Source organism: Talpa europaea (assembly GCF_964194135.1).
Source record: "Talpa europaea genome assembly, chromosome: 6".
Taxonomy (NCBI): domain Eukaryota; kingdom Metazoa; phylum Chordata; class Mammalia; order Eulipotyphla; family Talpidae; genus Talpa; species Talpa europaea.
Window position 1 is genome coordinate 49,144,492 of NC_140072.1, and position 21,390 is coordinate 49,165,881.

The window sequence follows — 21,390 nt, forward strand, 5'->3', positions numbered from 1 at the left end:
TCATTTCTATTGGAGTTATGGTTAATGTGTTAATCTGAGAAAATATGCCTACAGAGACTTTATTTGCACTGATATCTGTAGAACATAATCCATGTCCTCCATATTAGTCATGTAAGGACATGATGACTGGGAAACCACTGATATTTTATATACCGTAATAATACATGGATGTCAAGGGCCACCTCTGGTGGCGCAGCGGTTGAGCGCTGAGTTGCGAGGCTGCCCACAGCCTTGCAGCGCCAGTTCTATTCCTGGCCACTGACAAGGGTCCCACCAAAAAAAAAATACATGGATGTCAGAAATTTAAGATAAGCCCTATACAAATATTCAGGAAATCGTGAAGTGTTTAGGAGCTTAGTGATCTGAGAATGCCAGAACATACGCTCTTAGAGTATCCTGTGACACGAGAAAGATGTACAGTGTTCAGCAGGCATTATAGAATTTTGAACCTGTACTCCATTTGGGAATAATATGCAGATCCATTTATCTGATGTCACTGCAGTCTCAGTTTTAAGCAGGATATTAGGGAGACCTTGACAAAGGGTCAAGGGTGCAACCAAAAATTTATCCACTACAATGAAATACAGTGGTAACAGAGAATCTATGGCAGATATGAATGTTTCATAGAGTCTGGTGTGCTTAAATAAATACCCTTAATTTCTAGTGTAAGATGTAGCCTTCCGTAGCCATCTGAAAACCTATTCATGCAAGGCAAGTGAGCTCTGATAGGAACTCTGAGACATTTACCTGACTGTTCATTTAAACCGGGTATTAGCAGATTCGTAAGTCTCAGATCAGTAGAATGCAGCAAAAATCCAATAATACAAACGATTCAAAAGACAGTTCAACTGGAATTAAGCATGGGTAAAATTGGAACACATAAGCAAAAGGTGGCCCTGCGCCCACAGCACCTACCTTATCTGTACTTTTTCTCAGCTCATGCCATTGTCCACATGGAGGGACTCACTACTGAGGAGGAAATAAATTTGGGCCTGGTTTATAAAATCATCTGCTTAATATATTGGTGTAAACAAAAAATTTAGGGCATACTATTGCACAATTGACAAATTTGTTTCCTATCCTCCTAACCTTATGCTCTTTTGGATTAAAAATTCTAGTTCTATTGAGAGAGTTTCTAAAGTGTCTACCCTCTCAACAATTTTCAAATGTACAGCTGAGTGTATCAAGTACTTGCACATTTTCCTGCAGTATCACCATCATCTATCGCTAGAATTCTTTTAATGTTGCCAAACTGAAAATCTGTATCAATTAAACAGCCATCTCCCCCATTTCCCTGCTCCCCAAACTCATAGTTACCATTATTTTTTTCTTTCTGTGTATTTTGACTACTCTAGGCTCATCCTCTAGTGGAATCATACAGTATTTGTCTTTTTGTAAATGACTTATTTTGCTTAGTATAGTATCACCAAGGTCCGTCGATGTTGTACCATGTTTTAGAATTTTGTTCCTTTGTAAGCCTAAATTCCATTGCATGCATATACCATATTCTGCTTATCCATTCATCTGTCAGTAGATACTTGGATAATTTCATTTTCTAAGCAATTGTGAAAAATGCTTGATGAACAGAAGTGTACAAATAGATCTTTAAGATGCTGCCTGCAATTATTTTGGGAATCTATTCAAAACTGGAATGGCTGGACCATATGTAGTTCTATATTTAAGATTTGGGGGAACTATCATTATTTCAGATGGAAGTTAGAGCATCTTACATTCCTGCCAACATTACAAAAGGGTTCCTTTCCATTTTTTTCCATATACTCATACCCACCAATATGTGGTTGCTAATAGTAACCATCTTAATGAATGTGAGGTGGTATTTCATTGTGAGTTTATTGTCAAGATAATGCTGGCTTCACAATGAGTTTGAAAGTGTTTGAATCATTTTGGAAGAGTTTGAGGAGGCTTGTTATTAAATTCTTCTTTAAATATGGTAGAATTGAACTAGTGAAAGCATTTGACTCTAGGATTTTCTTTGTTACAGATTTGTTCAACTTTTCTGTTTTTTCATGATTTAGAATTGTTAGGTTGTATTTTTCCAGGAACATATTATATCTAGTTTATTCAATCTACTGTCATACAATTCTTTAGAGGATTCTTTATAATTCTTGTTATTTCTACAAAATAGTAGCAATGTTCACTCGTTCATTTTTTAATTTTAGTTGTTTGGGACATTTTTAGTCAATATATTTAAAAGTGTCAATTTTTTTTTCCCCAATGAACCAATTCTTGGTTTTGTTATTTATAATTTTTTAAAATTGTGTATATTTTACTTTATTCAGCTATATGTAGTATATTCTAGATCTTTATAGCTAAAGTGTCTGAAAGGTGCCCTATATTTAATTGATGCCCCAAAATTAATAATTGTCATATTTTTACAGACTATTTCTACATGAACTAAATTACTTAATTGATTATAAAAAATCTAAAAAAAAAAAAGCTGACTTTTTTTAACACTAAATGGAGAATTTTTTAAGAGTTAATGGAGAAAAGCTACAGCTCTGCTATTGATAACTTATGTTTCCTGGATACTATATTAAAATATATCTTAATAAAATATATTTCATTTTTTGAAACATCAACCCTAGCAAACAGATACAAAGAAAGTGAGAAATAGTTTTCTCCCATTAGAAATATCCATCCCCCCCTTCATCCCAAAATGCTACTAATTTAGGAAGTACCCCAAATAACTCAATTTACTTGGGATTATTTAATCTTTATCTCCTTAAATATACCATATATTCAGTTTGTTCTAGTCCATGTTCCTATATTACTTTGTAGAACACTTCAGTGGTCTGACTCTGATATCTCCCTAAATAAACTTTAATCATTCTCATAGCACACTTCTAGTTGTTCATAAAGTAACTTACAAGTCCTTCTTATATTTCTATCATGTATGTCCCTTCTAACTAATATTAACCCCTTATCTGATTCTGTTTTATCTTTACCATCCTTCTTAAGCACTTCTTACTACTTTTGGGTAAAGGTCACTTTTTCATGAACCTCCATCGTTGAATCTCAAACTGTATTTCCATATTTATTCCCCACTAGTTCTCATCATGAATCCCATGTTCCTACAACTGCACTTGTTTTCAGATCTTTATTCTTTTTTCCTTAAATACCCACCTTAGTCATCCTCCTTACCCAATGTACTCATTTTTTAATTTAAATTTTATTTTTATATTCCCCATACAATTACAACCCCCTTATTTTTACCCCAATCCCTCCTTTCCCCACCCCCACCCCCCATAGAGTGTCTCTTGTTCATAGTTGTTTGTTGATTTTGATATTTTCTTTCTTATCACCTTTCCCTCATTAAGAATGCATTTGTTTACTATCCTGCCTCTCCCATTAATCCTTCCCCAAATACATTGATCCTCTGAGTATTATGACTTGTTTAGTCTTACACAGTTATTTCTCCACCCTGTTCATTTGACACATGCTTTTGGTATAATATGATTTCTAGGATATTTACTTTAGTGGGAAGAACACTTCCTTCAACCCATTAAATCACAGTATTAATGTTTAATTCCATACTTCAGTGCTAACATAAGATCACAAATAAATTCACTGAAAGGTAAACTCAGTTTAGTACCTGGTTCACAGAAGACATTCCATAAACATTGGTGAAGAATAGGTCACTGGGCACATCTCTCAATGTTTAAGCAAATTAAAGGGCAGAATTGTTTAAATAGTGGTCTGAGCTATAGCCATCTTTTACAATTTAGGGGTAAGCATTTGAAATGAATAAATATTTCCACATTAATAGACTTCCCTATGGGTGTCTTTTGTTTGTTTGTTTGTTTGTTTGTTTGTTTTTATTCAGCTTCTGAAAACAGTTTCTTAAGTTTAGCCCAGGGCTGAACATGACCCAGAAATTTCTAACACATGACTTCTTTGTTTTTATTCACTTCCAAACTGAATATAAAACAACAAAACACAAAATAAAAGCAACTCCTCAACTCTAAAGATGACCCAGAGTTTTTTAGATGTCACCTCTTTAACCCCGAATTTTGAAAGAACAAAAGCATTTAACCCATTTTCAAGAAGATGTGCTAATCTTGTTTTAAGTTTGCATTTAAAGAAAGCAAGCATTCATTCAGATGTCAAGAGTAAATGTGTTTATTCTGAGTTAGTGAATACAATGGCATATTAGATACCAGCACTCCAAACTACACCTATGTTTTGCCCCTAAACCTTCATACATTTCAGTTTCCATTCCGCTAAATTTCACCACTGGGCCTCCTATTTCTAGCAAAATCATAGTTCGTTCAACTTTTTTAAAAAAGTAAAAGTAAAATTGATCACCACATTTTGTTTCCAGTGCCCCCAGAAGGATTTTAGTCATCTGAAATAAATGTTTTTTTGCTTTCAATAACGGGGGAAAATTTGATAACATGAGCACTAGTTATGGCACTACTAGAAGAGAAAGAACAGAATACAGATTAAAAGAAGTGTTTTAGCCTGGACAAGTTAGTTTCCCCTTCGTTAAAAATCCACAAAATATCATGGATAGGACTTAAAAGTTAAATTGTTGAATTTGTGGGCCACACACTTAAGCGTATTGGCTAGTACATTTTTGCATTGAAACAGCAGCAATACAAGCTTTATGTTCTACCATTACACTTCCAGATTTTTCACTTATTAATATACCTGCCAACCTAATGATTCTTGCATGCATTAGAGAGTTTGCTTTTGTAGAGTTAAGTTTTATTTCCCCATCCCTCCCACTCCCACAAACATTGCAATGCGAACTCTTTGCCCAATTTTATGAGAATGTTGCAAAGGACAGCTCTGTCTCACCACAGGACAGGAATCCCTGTCCCCTCCTCAAGCTGCAGATGGATCAGGAGTTGATCACATCTCATCTTACATGCAAACAGACACTGCTTCCTTAATTCCCCATGCCAGAGGCATATGAGTCGGCAGGTATGCATACAAAATGGAATAAAAAGTAAAGGAAAAAGAAAACAAAAGCTTTCTTGTTAAAAGCCTATGTCCTAAAAGGAATCCATTGCTTTGAATTCACTTAAAGCCTGTACAGGTGAAATGTGTTTTTTCTGAGAACCTCGTCTAACTCGCGTCTGGAATTCTTCAGGCTTTTCTCTCTTCACAAGAGGCTTCTTTTCTGGAGCCTTCATCTTCCACGATACCACTGGTGAGTTGACAGCTGCTGTCCCATAGACCTTCTGGTATTTGGTTGAGGCCACATAGGAGGCTTTGACTGTCAGGACAACAGCATTCATCAGGTTTTTCGCTGCCTGGATGAGCGAGGTGGCACTGTCCAGCTAGAGCAGGGGAGAAGAACGTGATAGACTTGGGTTAGTTCAAGGCACAACACAGCATTCACAAGAGGTCGTGCAGTTTCATAGTCAAATCAATATTGTGCAAGAATATCGCCATAAAGGAGCAAATAATAACAAAGGTGGATAGGCCAGAAAATAGCCACTCATCTTCTATGCGTAATTCCAAGTTGAAAAGGAAAAATAAAAGATACCTTATGAGGCATAGCTGGCTAAGTTCCCAATTCCTCTAAATACAAAGCCCTTTTTGTAGCATGTAAAAATACCAAGGTCACGAGTTTTCTGAAATGGAATATGTTATCCTATTAGGCTGATTGGTAAGAGTGACACTTACTTAAATGTTTGAAATGTACTTGGCAGGCACTAAAGAACAAAAAGTTGGAGGAGGTTGTGTCTCAATTTTCAGGCTTTTCCAATGGAAAAAGCATTGATCACATCTCGTTTTGTTAGGGGGAAAAGGCTGTCCCAAAGCAAATTCCATATAGGCTTTGTGGACTCCACCCCCACCCCAGGTCAAAGCCAAAGACACTGGAAACTCCAAATCCCATCACCACCAAAGGGAAGGTGGCTGGGACCTGAGGGTGGGGTTAAGCAGCCAGGTGGATACAAAAGGCAGACACGTGGGCTTTGGGGTCCTCCATTTTTGGCTCTCCGCCAGCTCACAGCGTCCGGCCAGCTCTGAGAGTGACTTTGGGTTTCCAGGTCGTCGGATCGGGTAGGACGCATTAAAGACTTTATTTCCCTATTTTCTCCCTGAGTTGTATATTTTCCTTATTTCTTTTTCTCTTGTAAATAAACCTTTTATTAACCCTTTTGCGTGTGTCTGTAGTAGAGTATTCATAAGTCCCTTTAAAGCGCAGGTGAGGACCCACAGCCAGGAACCCGTTTAATATCGGGGTTGCTCTATAACAGCTTTTTGGTCCTAAGCTTGGCACTGGTAGGGATGAGGGAGCTAAGCAGAGGAACGCACCCATAGGTGTTCTGGCTTTTACCAGGTGTTTATTGCACATGAGTATACATTTAATTCTTCCCAGATCTTGATTATACCTCCTATAAAAATCACAAGAATTGTATCATTTCTTGTAGGCCAGAGACCATTTGGTGATAATCCTGTATCCAAAAAAAATTTTTTTTTCACTATGTGCCAAACACTGAATAACTTAGTAGGTATTCCTATTAATCTATGAGGTAGACATTGCCTGTGAGCATGCTGGTGTTCTAGTAGGTTTCACAGCTTTAAAAATGCTATGATCTGAGTTTGATCCCTGGCACAGCAGACCTCTCCTGTCTCACCCACTGCCCCTCATTCTTCTGGTGAATTCTCTCAACCCCCAGAAGAACTGGTGTGCACCCCAGTTCCTCGCCGCAAAAATAAAAAAAAAAAAAAACTTTCAAAAAAATTAAAAATGCTGTGACGAGTTAAAATAGAGTAGCTCATCCCAGACTCTGAGGTCAGGGTTTTTAGGTTATCTATTTTCTACTTTTCACCAGTGAGGCATGATCATGGATATTGTATGTCACACAAGACTATTCAACATTTGTTTCAACCTATTTCTTTCTTTACTCCCTGGGCCCTAGAAACTGGAAAATTTAAAAAATGCATTTTCCAACCCACTTCCAGTAGGGAAACTGCATGTGACCTAGTGAAAAAATTAATAGGTGAGCTTTAAATATTACTCCAGACTTAGAATGTTTGATCATCAAACTTCTCATATCAACTAAGGAACCATCCACTGTGGTTAACAGAAAGGATCCAGGACTGTTTTTCGTTAATGTTCTTCCTAGATTTTTGAGATGCTTTATCATATGCCTGGTAATTGCTGGCCATCTTGCATTGGGAACTGTGGGTTATGCATGTGACCGTCTATGTGTGAGGTGATTAGTAGTGTCTGTGATGAGAGACCCCAAACACCATAGCTCCTTAATGTGATGTGCACCCACTTGTCATGTGACCACAACATGTCCCAAACAATGACTGGGGATATCAGAAGTTACATCTAAGGCCACAGGGATGCTAATACTCTGACTGTTCTCTGCTCCATATCCTTTATTAACCCTAAATTATGTTGTGCTAGAGAAAATTCTATGTGAGCTCTTTTCTACCACCAAAGAAAAACCCTATACAGTCAGATCATTGGGGAAAACAATGGAAGATGCTGTCTATGATTTTTTTTTTTTGCAATAACTCAATACAAATTTTTTACTCATTAAAAAAAAAAAGATAGGTTTCAGGTTAGTATTACTGTGACCCCACAATAATATAGAAAATTAGATTTGTGAATAAATGTTATGAAACAGTAAAAGTATAACTGCTTTTTAAATTAAATCAACCACATGGACAGAGTAACTGCTTGCTTTACCACTTCAATTACACAGCACAAAGTGCACATACACCAATATAACACCTTACTCCATAATAGTTTATGCAACATACATTTTTAACAACTTGCTAAGGAAAGGTAAATTCTGGATTATTCATGTTAAGAGAAGCCAAGCACCAATGATTGCAGTGATTCTCAAAGTCAGGTCTAAGAACCAGCAGTATCAGCATCACCTGGGAACTTGTTAGAATGGATTCTCAAGCCAATCGCAAACTATGAATCAAACGTGCAACCCAGGGGATTCTGAGCATGCCAAAGTTTGAGAGCCACTGGATTAATGAAACCCAAAGACTGTCTAAAAGATTTGTTTCACCCAATGATTTCAGGACAAGTTTGGTAACATCAGAGCAAGTTAACTGACTGAATTTCACTTTTTTTTATTTTTCCCATAATACCCCCAGGTAGAAGTACATAAATAATGAGGGAAAGAGGGGAAATAGCAAAATGTTTGTTTCTTTAGAGGCTAGATATCATTCCCCTTGGCCAATTGACTGTCCCTATAAGTCTGTCAGGTTTCAGAAATGAATAATGTTCCTAAAAGTTAGTCAATTCTATTATCTATGGCTAAAGGATATGGCTAAAGACAGAATAAAATTAAATTATATGAGGGGCAGTTTTGTCGATTTGCTTTGAGGCAACAGGATTAGTAGAAGTAGAATAAGATAAAAAGTATCTAATATATTATTAAATGGTCCCCCAAAAGCAAATCTTGGGAGACATGAGTGGATCCAAAGAGCTAGGTTACAAATAAATTTGGAGATTTTTACCACAGATTCCATTTTCAGATAGATGGTGTCTAACTCTGCAGCAAAAAGATGATAGCCTGTCTCTTCTTCAGAACCCATTTGCTCTCCCAGCCTGATGTAGGAATCCTGTGAATAAACCTAATACAAGGTCAGGTATGAGATGGTTCTGAAATATAAAACCTATTGATTGCATTCAAGCCACCTGGCAGAGTAGATACTGACTTTGAGGCAATATCAAGTAAGGGGCCTGACCACCTAACCTGAACAAACATTACTATCAATAAGCCCAATTGAAAATTATTCATATGAAACTTGATGTTTTAGAAAATCTTGAGTTCCCTAAAGACAAATTTTGTCATTTGCTCTCTATGCTGTCATTAAAGTAGATAATCAGAATTTTCTGTCTTCTAAATTGGGTTTCCTATATGTTTATCCAAAATGGCACTGACACCATGTTTTCTAGTGGCAAGTGTTTTAATAAAAGGTTTAGGAAAATTTGACACAACCGCATTCTATTTTGAACATATACTGTAAGTATGGCATTTTCTAAGAGGATATGTAAATGTATAAAAACAATTCTAATAGTAATCAACATTGAGTGCTGACTGGGTGCCTAGACTTGCCTTAGTTCTTTCAATTAAACTGCAAGATTTAAGCTTCAAAAATCCTTGATGTAGGAACTGTTACTACCCAGATTTTACAGGGAGGAAGCTGAAGCTTCAAGAAGTAGAGTAACTTGCCACTGCGGTTACCGGCAAAGTAGGATTGGGGCCAACATTCAGAAGTCTTCCCATCTGAACCGCCACACTGTATCTCCTGTGAGCAGCCTCTTGTCTTTGGGGTCTTGCTTTGCAGTGACTGTCATTCATAATGTCCCTGAAACGATTAACTTTGTCCAGACTAGAAGTCTGTCCCTCTAAATTTGGTTACCTCCTGTAAACATAAGTCTACTGAGAGATTCCACCTCACCCGGTCTGTGATGTTTATTCTTATCCTCAGAGCCTGAATTTTTTTTTTCCAACTAGACATTGTAACTCAAATATGTGCCTGCCCAGTGCTCAGCTATTTCCTGTCCTTTCTGGCCTGGAATCTGACCTCTGAAGGTTGTGAACTTGCTCATTTTCTCTGAAATACATTTATCACATAGCTGTAAGGGCTGGTTTTACATTCAGGCAGGATTCAGCTACCGTACTGTTCTAAGGGTTTATCTGGATGGTCTTCTTTTGTAATGGCCTCAAGTGGACCATATCTCAGTCATTCCTCACACTGCTGTGCATACATGTCCTGGACTTTTCAGCAGAAAGAGGCTTGCATCTTTTTCTGTTTAAAACCCTATCAGTTCCTATTGCATATCCCACAAGTTCCTATATCCAGTCTAAAATTGGCTTCCAACTTTATCTTTAATAGTCTATTTATTTAGCTGATAACCATGAGCCAGTCTGTGGACTCACTCCCAGTCTTTTTCCCTATTATTACTTATTTCCATATACTTATCCTTTTCTCAAAGCATAGGTGAAACACTCCACAACACTAGCCTCCTTTGTCTCATTCAACACCATTGCCATCCCTAAGACAGATGCTGCTATTATGTTCAGTTTGGACTGAGAAGGGTCATACAGTTTGTACAACATCACACTATAAGTCAGCAGTAAAACCAAGATTTAAACTCAGGCAGCCTAACTCCACAGCCCACGTGCTAGCCACTGCTCCACATTCCTTTCCCAGCCATGCATGACAGATAAATTCACAGCCCAAAGAGCTATGAAGCAGTGCTAGACGAACTCTCCCTCTTCCATTTCATAGGTGTCTGCTGTCCCTAACAACAGAAATTAGGCTCTCCTAATTCTGTCACTATTCTTTTAAAATATCAAAGTACTATTTTAAAATGGCAACAGATGTTTCCTCACATCTTGTTCTATTACAGTCCGTGAAAAGCAAATAAGGGTGTGAGAGCTGTCTTTAAACCACTTACATAGTGTTTTTCTGACACTTTCTGCCTCTGTTACCACTCTCTTCTTAACCCAAATCAGCTTCTAGTAAGATTTCTCTTTCCCTACACCATCTTCATTTTATATTTTATTTTATTTTTTTTAAGTTTTATTTTTATTTATTTATATAAGCACTGCGTACAGTCAGAAGCGCGGGAGGGTGAGAGAATTCACCAGAGCCAGAGCGGGGAGCAGAGCAGGCAGAAGGACCGAAGTACACTGCTGAGGGGAGCAGCGGGCGGCAGGAGAGGTCTGCGCGACATGTGGGACCCTCCTCCCGTGGCCGGGGAGCAGCCGGGGATTGAACCGGTGCTGCAGAGGCTGCGGGCAGCTTCGCAACCCAGCGCTCAACTGCTGCGCCACCGGGGAGGCCCTTCATTTTATATTTTAAATGAAGGGACATACTAAGGAGAGACTTTCCTGAATGGTGATTTCCACTAACTGAAAGTTGCGCTGCTTATTACCTTATGGCAGAGCTAAAAAGATTGTCATGAAAAGTACTTACAATGACTCTGACAACTTACAACATGAGGCTTCAGAAATCTCCATGTAACCCTGTAGTTTCATACGGTTTCATTAACATGGGGTATATACTACAAGGGGTGTTCAGTTTCAGTAGAACGAAGCAGAATCGGACAAAAGTGGGATTGCATGACTCAACCAGACTTTCAAGTGCAAGTACATGTCTTGAAATGCTGAATTCTCATTACTCCTTCCCTTTCAGGATGTCCTTCCCTCCTTCTAACTAAACATTTATTCATCCAAGTATTTCTTCAGATTCCCATGTGTATCTATTTGACGCCAACCACTGTGCTTAAGTATTACATACAAACAGACATAAAGCTACAAGGTTTACTGCTTTAGTGGGTGTAAGGGGCTAAAGGAACAGACTGGGGTCTGCCTTGAACCAGGTAGGAATATGGTAGAAAATAAAGCTTCATGGTATCTATACTCTAATGGATGAAACAGGTGGTTATTGGTGACTAGATCAGAATGAGGAAGAGGACAATTTTCAGATTCCTAGCTAGTAATGTTCTCAATTGAAATGATAGAAGTAGAGGCTAGCAGAGGTATTCCATTATTGACTTTAACTTTGAACATATAGATTTAAGGTTTCTGTGTTACATGCAACTGTCGAAAGGATAGTTGAGAATGAGGGTGTGAAACTTGAACAGCAAAATATTAGGCCTAATATTGTTTATATTAGGCCTTCTTGGTGGTTTTATGAGCAGTTCTACATATAGTAGGTATATAATTTGCTACCATCTAATTTCTTCCCTCCATATTCCTTATATTCTGTTTTTTAGAGGACTTAATAGAATGCTTAAATAGTAAATCCTTCCTTTTTTTCCCCTAGGTCAAAAGCCCAATAAATTTACTAAAAAATTTCTTAGCATTGTACTTTCAAGATCAAAAATCAATGTGCTTCATAATCTAAAACATAACACTGAAAAACATCTTAATTATGCCCCTGACAGTCAAGGCAACTTCCTGGTCTGTTAATTAGCAATCCTTTACTCTTGATAATAATGAACTTTCTAGGGACAAGCAGCAATAAAAGAAAAACACAAAAAACATAGCATTGTCCAAAGTGCAAACTATATAAAAGGGGTGAGGAAAACCCTCTAGATTAACTACAAAGGACATGGCGATATCTTTGGATGTTAATTTTTAGGGCTTGGCATATAATTACTGAGAGAATTAGGACTTCATTAAGTATCATACATTAATCCATTTAAAATATGTATGTAGAACTAGACATACAAACTGGAAGTGAATCTATTTCCAAAAGAACTGACAATTACTAAGAAATAATATATCATAAAATAGCAATTTATGGGAATCCCAAGTACAAGGGAAATTGTCTTTGGGTTAAAAACAATGCAGGTACCATGGGACTACTGGCTAAGCTTCATAGACTAAAATAACCTAAAGATTTTACCTGATTACACATTTCCTCTAGTATCTGAAAGTATGACAATCCTATTGGTATAACAGATTTTGGGGGAGGGGGTCTAGAATTTCTATTACCATTAATTTATATGAAGAAATTTTTGAGCATCCCTGAACCCCTAATAACCTATCAAATCATACTAAATAGCAGTGTTCCACTTTCAGATACCAAGGGAAACTGTAGCTTAAAATGATTAGAAGTCCCTACAAAGGGAATGCAGTGCCTTTTGGGCCTAGGCTATTTTATTTTAATTATCTGAAGTCAAAGCTAATAGTGCTAATGAGTTTGACAATGCTAAAATGTTTCCATAAGTAAGGACCGAATCCAGTTTAGCCCCTTGCAAAATCTTTTGGTGGGAATAATTTAGTGGTTAACATAAAAAACAGGCAGTGTTTTAATGATGGTCATATAATAGTCAGACTTGGGATAGTGTTTTAAGGATTGGAATTTGTGATGAAAGAACAGATTGAAAACAAATGCATTAAGAAAGCTAGAATTTTTCCACTGGAGCTGGTCATTTATTTATATGTAAGCAGTTATTTCCCCAAAAGGCATCACAAATTATGTGCAGGGGTTAAAAAAGACTTTGCTACCAGTCAGCCTTGCTGTTAATGAATGGGGGGTTAGAAACTCAGAGAAATGAAGCCTATTATCTGTCAAGAACATTTCATGTTAAAAAAATCCATGATGCTTTGAAGAGATATTTGATCTCTTAGGAACTGTGAGACATTTGAAATATCTGCCTACTTTTCCCAGAGTCCATATCAGTAACACTTTTTAAAAACTCTAGCAAATACATAGTCATAATTCAAGCAAACAAAGAATGGTGAAAAGGTTTAGCCAAATTACATCTTTCTGTATTTTATGAATGTTTACATGCTTGCCAGAAAGAATTTCTTTGTGGCAAGCCATTTCAGTGTTCTATTGACTTGCTATTCCTCATCAAACATCACCAATGAAGTAAGCTAGAGAAGCTGCATTCCTTCCTGTTAAGACAGTGATCGTGGTGAGCATAGGACATCCATTTGCCATTTGTTTATATGGTGTCCATGTCAGACATTATTAATCGATCATGGCATTTTGCTTTCTCAGAATCAGCTCAATGGGATGGAAAAGGAAAGTTCTTTACTGCCCTCCTCTAAGAGGTCACAATTTGACAGAATTTCCAAGACACAACTTGACATGGTTTATAAATAATAAATCCTCTACCATAACCTTACTTAAATTAACTTGTTTAATGCATTTTGTTTTCATAATTACCCACTAGGCTACTGACAAATACACACACACACACATACACATATATAAATGATGCTACATTTACTCTTTAGTTCCCATAGCTAATTATTACGGACACAATGTGCTTTTTTGTACTGACAACAGTAAGTGTTGCTAATTAATGAAATCATTAAGCATAAGTCGTAGGTATTAGAAATGCAAAGTGTCTAGGGACTGATTTTAAATTAGGTGATAAAACTCAGGTACACATATCAACAAGTATGGTATCTGGAGTGAAAATGACTATCACGGGTTTGCTGTGAATTTTTCTAAAAGAAAAAAATGAATTCAAGCTGTTACTATTAGAACCTATACCAATCCATGGTAACTGGTAGCAAAGCTATTGTGGGATAACACTTCTGGAGTTGGTTTACTCCCTGGTGAATTCCCATTTGATTATAGAATCTTGAAAAGCAAATGTTTCACAACTGTAAGTAGTGGATCAATCAAGACACAAAGGAAGATAAGAGGTTTGTTAACTTTTCTGCAGGGCTTACTTGAGTGATGCCATGGAGTTAGCTAGTGCTCTACCAACACTGAAGGCCAGTTGTTAGGAAATCTGTATGTAATGGATCAAGATTAAGTTGGCAAAGGCCTTTGCAGTGAAACATGCAATCTAGTCAGGCTAAAGAAAAGAAATCTCCACAGCATTGCTGAGGAATTTACCAATTGGCTTTCAGATAACTTTCTCAACTGGACAGATTTGTGTCTTCCTTTTTAATTCATTTAGGTAGGTAGTAGTGCTTCGTAGTCAGCCAGTCCACTGATTAACTGTCTTCATTTGCATTTTTTCAATTATAGGTAAGTAAACCTTGGGGACTCCCATGAAGGCTTAATTACAGTCAACAAATTTCCTAAATATGGCTTACAGCCATTTTTTTTTCTCACCATTAAAGGCAAAACAGTTTTGCTCAACCCAAAGCAAGGCATTCTTGGTAACCTTGGCATTGTAAGGAAAGGTGGGAGTGCTAAGAAGTGTTGGTCCTTGGAAAGTCAGAAACATACACCTCTGTTCACATTCCCCATGTCTCTACTTCTCCTTTTCCTGTATTTCTTTCTCCCAATACCCTCTCTTTTCCCATACTTCAGGAGCCCCTGGCCTAGATGCCTGCTCTGGGTTGTCCCCACATAATAACAGAACCACAAGGGCATAAATCCAACAGGAGCAGAAATGCCATTCTTCAGGTACCCCCCCCCCCATACTTGGGATACTCCTGGGTAGTAATTTGTCACATGTCACATACTGTGACAGACTGTTCATCCTGTCATCTCTGATCATAGCATTGGTACATTTCAGGTGTGGTTCATACCTTGTAACAACTCTTCAAAAGGCTAAGGCTCCTGTTTTACCTACTCTATAGGACTCAGCTAGCAGAGTATCATCACCCTGGATCTAGTGCTCTTTTTTTCTAGCTAAGCAGTATCATCATTACTGGGAGACAAATCTAAGACAAGCCATTATCCAGAACCCCACGCTAGATCACAAAAGCCTCTAATGGAAACCCCACAACCAGAGGTGCCTAACTGTATGGATGATAAGGGTTTTGTTTCACCTTATGAAATGGTTCCACCATGTGACTATTGAATGAAAAATAGCCCACAAATGTCAAAAAACATGCGGTTTAGGGGCTGCTTGTTGGAGGACAGGGCCTGGAAAGTAAGCCTAATATGAAGTCTCTAGAATTATTTGCCATCTTTTCACTTCTCTTCAAAGTCAACCACTAGGAATCATGTCATTATGGTACTTTATTCCTATACTGAGGAAATTAAATTCCCATACAGTCAATGCTCCTCTCATCAGGTGTGTGGAAATGGCTGAAACCTCTGTTGCTAGAACTATTACTCTTTCCTCTCCCATAGTGATGTCCTGGTCTCTGGACTCCAAGTTTGAGTTCAAACTTTGATTGGACTGAAAATCACTCACTGTGCTATCTTCAGGAGTTTAACCTACCTTTACCTCAAATTCCTTATTTTTTTTTTGAGTTTCCCTTTTTTTTTTTAAATAATAAATTTTATTTTTATATTCCCCATACAATTGCAGCCCCCCCCTTCTGACCCCAATCCCTCCCCTCCCGCCCCCGCCCCCCTAAAAGTGTCTCTGGTTCATAGTTTTTTGTTGATTTTGATTTTCACTTTCTTATAGTTATTCATTTTCCTGGTCCCTTATTTAAGTTTTCTAGATTCCTGCTATGAGTGAGACCATCCGGTATTTTTCTTTTTCTTTTTGGCTTATTTCGCTGAGCATGATCCCTTCCAGCGCCATCCATGTTGCTGCAAATTGCATGTGTTTATCTTTTTTGAATGCTGAGTAATATTCCATGGTATATATGTACCACATCTTCTTGATCCAGTCATCTATTTTTGGGAATTTGGGCTGTTTCCAAAGCTTAGCTATTGTAAATAGTGCTGCTATAAACATAGGGGTGCAGGTGTTCTTTGGAATTGATGTTTCTGTGTCCTTTGGGTAAATACCTAGGAGTGGAATTGCTGGATCATATGGAAGCTCTATGTTTAGTAGGTCCAGAAATCTCCACACAGCTCTGTGGAGTTTCCCTTTTTTTTAAGATTTATTTTTATTTATTTATACAAGCACTGGGTACAGTCAGAAGCCCGGGAGGGTGAGAGAATTCACCAGAACCAGAGCAGGGAACAGAACAGGCAGACTAACAAAGAATATACTGCTGAGGGGAGCAGCGGGCGGCAGGAGAGGTCTGCGGGCCATGTGGGACCCTCGCCTGGCAGCTGGGGATTGAACCAGCAATGCAGAGGCTGCGGGCAGCTTCGCAACCCAGCGCTCAACCGCTGCACCACCAGGGAGGCCCAAATTTCTTATTTTTAAAGGAAAAATAAAAAATCACTTTCAAAGATTATTAAGCATGAAATGAGATAATGTCCTTAAAGTTGAGTGCCTGGCACACTGTAGGTCTTTAACAAATCTTATTACTACTGTAGATAGTATTTCCTTACATCACATTTTAGTTCAAAAAGGACTTTAAAACATTTAAAACTATATTTCTCCTCTTTGCATTCTCCTTTCAAGGTCTTACACCCCATCTCAGCTTCTCTTTAAGCTCCCACCAACTTAACTTGATTTCAATAGCTAGATATTACATTGCTAATGTCTAAGGGATAAAGACTTGGACATGTTCAGAAGGGGAAAATAACACCAAAAGATGTATATCTTTTCTAGGACTACTGAATTCTTTAGATGGAGGAAAGGAAAGGTTCAAGATTCAGTGCAAGAAAACATTGGGGTGTCCCACTTTAATGCCCTCTGGGGGGTGGTCTGTAAGTTTGCTTAAAGATGAAGAAAGATTAATGTTAGAAAGTGTAGTAGCAGACAGAGGGAAGGCAATATTTAAATAACTTAAGAGTCATCAAAATAATTTTACCCAACTCTTACAGGGCACAAAATTTCAAAAAATTTGAACTGTCCTTTTAGTTAAGATAGTACCTAGGTATTTCTTACGTAAGAAGAAACTGATTATCTGGCAAGTGAAACATCTTAACTTACCCAACTCTTACATTATTGTCAAAACCCAGTTGAGAGCCCTAGCTACCTCATAAAATGGAATGTCTTTCGTCAAGGAAGGTCCATCAGTTAAGATCAACCTCTGAAGCCCTGTCCTTCATCTCCATCAAAACACAAGTATCTGGGTTTCCTAGCTTGGTCTACTAATGACTTCAATTTCTTTTTTTTTTTTTTTTTTTTTTTTTACAGAGTGGGATAATTTTAATCTTTAGTTCCATACTGAGCCATCAAATTTAGCATCTGCCATTTCCAGGTAAGATTAGCCCATATTCTCTTATCTCTTCCTCTAAATTCACCAATGGATTCAGTCCTGAATCTACATGTTCTTTAAGGGTTTTTTATGTCTCATCCAACCAGTTTTCCAGAATCTCTGCATACCAGTATCACTGCCTTTAGCACTACTATGCTCATATTAACTGAAAGGGCCAAATAGACCTACAGAACAAATTCAAGATGATTAAAATTCAACATCTAAGGAATTGGGCTATGTCATGGAAAGTCCAGCAGATAGAAGTAGGACAGGTACAATAAAACCAGTGATCAACCATAAGAAACTCATACTTGTCAGAGCTCTGACGCTCTTCCAGAATGAAGCTAGTGAAATGGTTGCTGTATGTTGCAATTTCTGCCATTTCTTCATTGGTACCTTTAACAGGCACACCCACTTAATAACAGTCCTTTATTCTACTATTCCTAGACAGCATCTCAGTATCATTCTTAAGAGACAGCTTGAAAATGAAGGTGAAACCACCAAATGGTAATACCACCACGGGCCTTCTAATCTCTCCCATGATCCCCTTAGACCATACTTTGATTCATGTCACCTATATTAATTGCTTTCAGAGTAGTATATTAATCTCATTTCTTCCTCCTAATTTTCTCCTCACATAATTCATAAAGAATGATTTAAATATAATGCACAAATCTGAAGTGATGTTAGATACATATGTAACTATATAAAATAATTCACTACACTAACCTCTTTAGCTTCAACTCATTACAGAAATGAGAAGACAAGACGGATTGGATATCATTATTCAAGGGTTCATAAGAGGTCTTAGGTATAATGCATGGTTTAAAATCAGCAATTTTAATTAAATTAGTATGAAATTTGAGCAGTTGATCCATGGCTTTTTATAACTGAACACATTCTTCTGCCTATGTTGAAACATTTGCGTAGACATAGAATGATACCCTCCAAATCTTGTTCTTTCTCATCACTGCATTTCATACTGAGATGTAAACTCACTATCAATTTTATCACATTTTCAAGCAATTTCCAAAAGATAACTCTGTACACTGTCAGCTTTAGGTAGACATTTTGATCTTTAGCTTACATCACTACGTCTTTAAGTTAAAGGTACCACATTTTAGGATCTTTCATGATATCACAAAAAGAGAACAATCTAAGCTTCTGAAGACTGACTGTCTTTGACTCTTCCCCACAATCCAGAGATGGTCAAGAACTCCACCTCTCCCTCAAACCTGTTTTTCCAAGTCTTTATCTCAACTCTTAGCAATATATTCCAACATTTTACTTATGTGAAAAACCCAGGGTCTTGTGTTACACCTTGTCCTCTCTGACAGAGCATCCAGCCCATCTTTCTGCAAACAGCATCTTTAAAATAGTCATTGTTTGACTTCCTCTTACTTTCTTTACTGTCACTGCTCTGGCGAAGCCATCAGAACCTCCTGCAAAACAGTATTTTCCCCTTTAATCTTCTATTAAACAGGAGCTAGAATGATCGATCCTGTTAATTTAATTCAATGTCACCTTTCTTCTCAACATTGTCCTGTGGTTTACCAGCTCATTCTGAGTAAAACCCAAAGCTATCAGAGTAGTGTCTTCAAGGTCGTATAACCTAGTACTCATTAGCTCTGATTTCTGTTGTTCACTCCTAAATACTGGCACCTGGCTGTTGTTCAGACAGACTAATTATGCCTACAATTCAGTGTCTTTGTGCTTATATTTTTCCTGGCCTACAATGATCTTTCCCCAGATAGTTACAGAGCTTAGTTCCTCACCTCTACCTGTTTTTAGTGAACTATCAGTATGTTGATAAAAACTTCCCCTTCAAATTGCAACTACATTTCCAGCCTTAACCCTACAGTTTGCTGTCTTTCTATGTTTGAATATTTTTTATACATCAATAAATAAGAACAAATATTTCCTTCCTGGGTTTATTATCTCCCACACCAAACACACCATGTGGAGCATGTATAAATACTTGCTGAATGCTGTTGAATGACTGCAACTTTATGGATAAAGATATGAGAGAACAAGGCTTATCCAAATACATAAAACTTGGGCACAAATCCCAGTACAGTACCCAACTCTCTAATACCTTCTACCTGTTCATTCCTCCAAGGTAGAATACGCACTAAAAACTGGTCATGCCCATTTAATAATATTGGTAGGAATATATAATAGGAAAAGGAAACTGTAGTCAAACTATAACATAAATCTAATGATCTCTAATGAATTTGTGTTTATAGATTTGTCTAAAATACTAGCTTTCCTTAAAAACCATCTCCCCTGGGGCCTCCCCAGTGGCGCAGTGGTTGAGCGCTGGGTTGCGAAGTTGCCCACGGCCTCCGCGGCTCCAGTTCGATCCCCGGCTGCTCCCCGGCCACTGGAGGAGGGTCCCACATGGCCCGCAGACCTCTCCTGCCGCCCGCTGCTCCCCTCAGCAGTGTGCTTCGGTCCTCCTGCCTGCTCTGCTCCCCGCTCTGTCTCTGGTGAATTCTCTCACCCTTCCGTGCTTCTGACTGTATCCAGTGCATGTATAAACAAAACAAAACAAACAAACAAACAAATAAATAAAACATGCCTCTATTAAAAAAAAAAAAAAAAAAAAACATCTCCCCTGTTAATTGCAGCAGCATCTGTGAGGTGTTTGGTAGATCTGATACTATCGGTTTTTTGCATCTGAGGACACTGAAATAGATAAAACATTTAACTTTTTGGTGAAGTTGATTTCGCAAAATTTCTGTCTAGTAGGACCCTATTTCAGTTCACTGGGATGCATGGCATAAGGTCTTCCTTGACTGGTAAACCCAACATACGCTCTTCCTGATCGAACAATATATTACTGGTACTTTGAGCCATTTATCTGGCACTAATCATGAGTGGTGATGTATTTTAACTGCTCACAACTGACAATCATGTGACAAATTATTCATCATAGGATGAATTTCCTTAAGTCACAACAGAAAAGTCGCAACTACCTCCAATCTTACCATCATGATTCACAGGACATATGATATAGAAAATCAGCAGGGACAAACCCTTTACTTATTCAAAGAATTAATAAAATATTTCTAATTTTCCCTCTTAGCCACCACATACCACCTTCCAATTTGTCCAAACACTATAACCATTAACATTTTTATTCTAAATTTCTACAACACAACCTTTTACTGGGTACAGTGATATGCTATGAAATCAACTCACAGTTCTTAACATATATTGACTATAGCCATCATCTATACATGCTGAGTCACAACATTGTCTGTATTTCATGTTCAACTACTAGTCTATAGGGGTGCAGGGACCAGCAGTGTCCTTGCAGTACACAAAACATGAGAAAGTAGTTTTAATCTTGACTATGCCAGTTACTGAGTGTTTCCATGCTTCTATTTAACTATAAATTGAGGCTACTAATATATTGTCATAAGTTATTCTGGGGTCCAAGGAGACTTAAAAATCTTTAAACAGGTATACCACTGTAAAATATTAGTATATAAACTCTGGGTATCTTTGGGGAGTCCTTTTAGAATCTTCATTATAATTTATTGGATCACCTTGGAACAGGGAAGGGTATTCCAATAAGTGCTGCCCAGGTAGTGTGAGGACACTATAAGCCCTAGCAAGATCAGAACAAGGTACTTCCAGAAGAAAGTATGCTTTGTTTACCCACCTGACTGGGCATGACTAGGGGTCATGCCCATTTAATTTTCCCAATTCAAAATAATTGGATTAATTCAAAGAAATAGATTACAGGACCTGCTCTTGGATCCTAAGGACTAGCTGTGGAGTCCAGCTCAAAAAGCAATGAAGGTTGTCACCCAAAGACCACAGGTAAAACCATTCTTGTAACATGAGCAGCCAGCACCTTTCCTGGAGCTGTTTTTGGTGATTTTAGTTCAATTACTTGCAAGAATTAAGGAATTTGCTACTTATTTGCTAC

At 37.7% G+C, this 21,390-nt stretch overlaps 1 protein-coding gene across 4 annotated transcripts in view; it reads right to left on the bottom strand.

Annotated features, from left to right (window-relative positions):
• Nucleotides 1–5,018: 5,018 nt before the first annotated feature.
• Nucleotides 5,019–21,390, bottom strand: part of CTNNA2 (catenin alpha 2) — a gene marked incomplete at both ends in the record, with an annotated part of 953,627 nt that continues 937,255 nt past the window's right edge. For 3 of the 4 annotated variants that reach the window (XM_084235606.1, XM_084235605.1, XM_084235604.1), the window contains one exon: nucleotides 5,019–5,306. In XM_084235606.1, the coding sequence (XP_084091732.1) occupies nucleotides 5,019–5,306 (288 nt within the window). Of the gene's footprint in view, nucleotides 5,307–8,469; nucleotides 8,587–21,390 lie in introns of all 4 variants that reach the window. The other variant, XM_084235603.1, reaches the window with a different exon arrangement.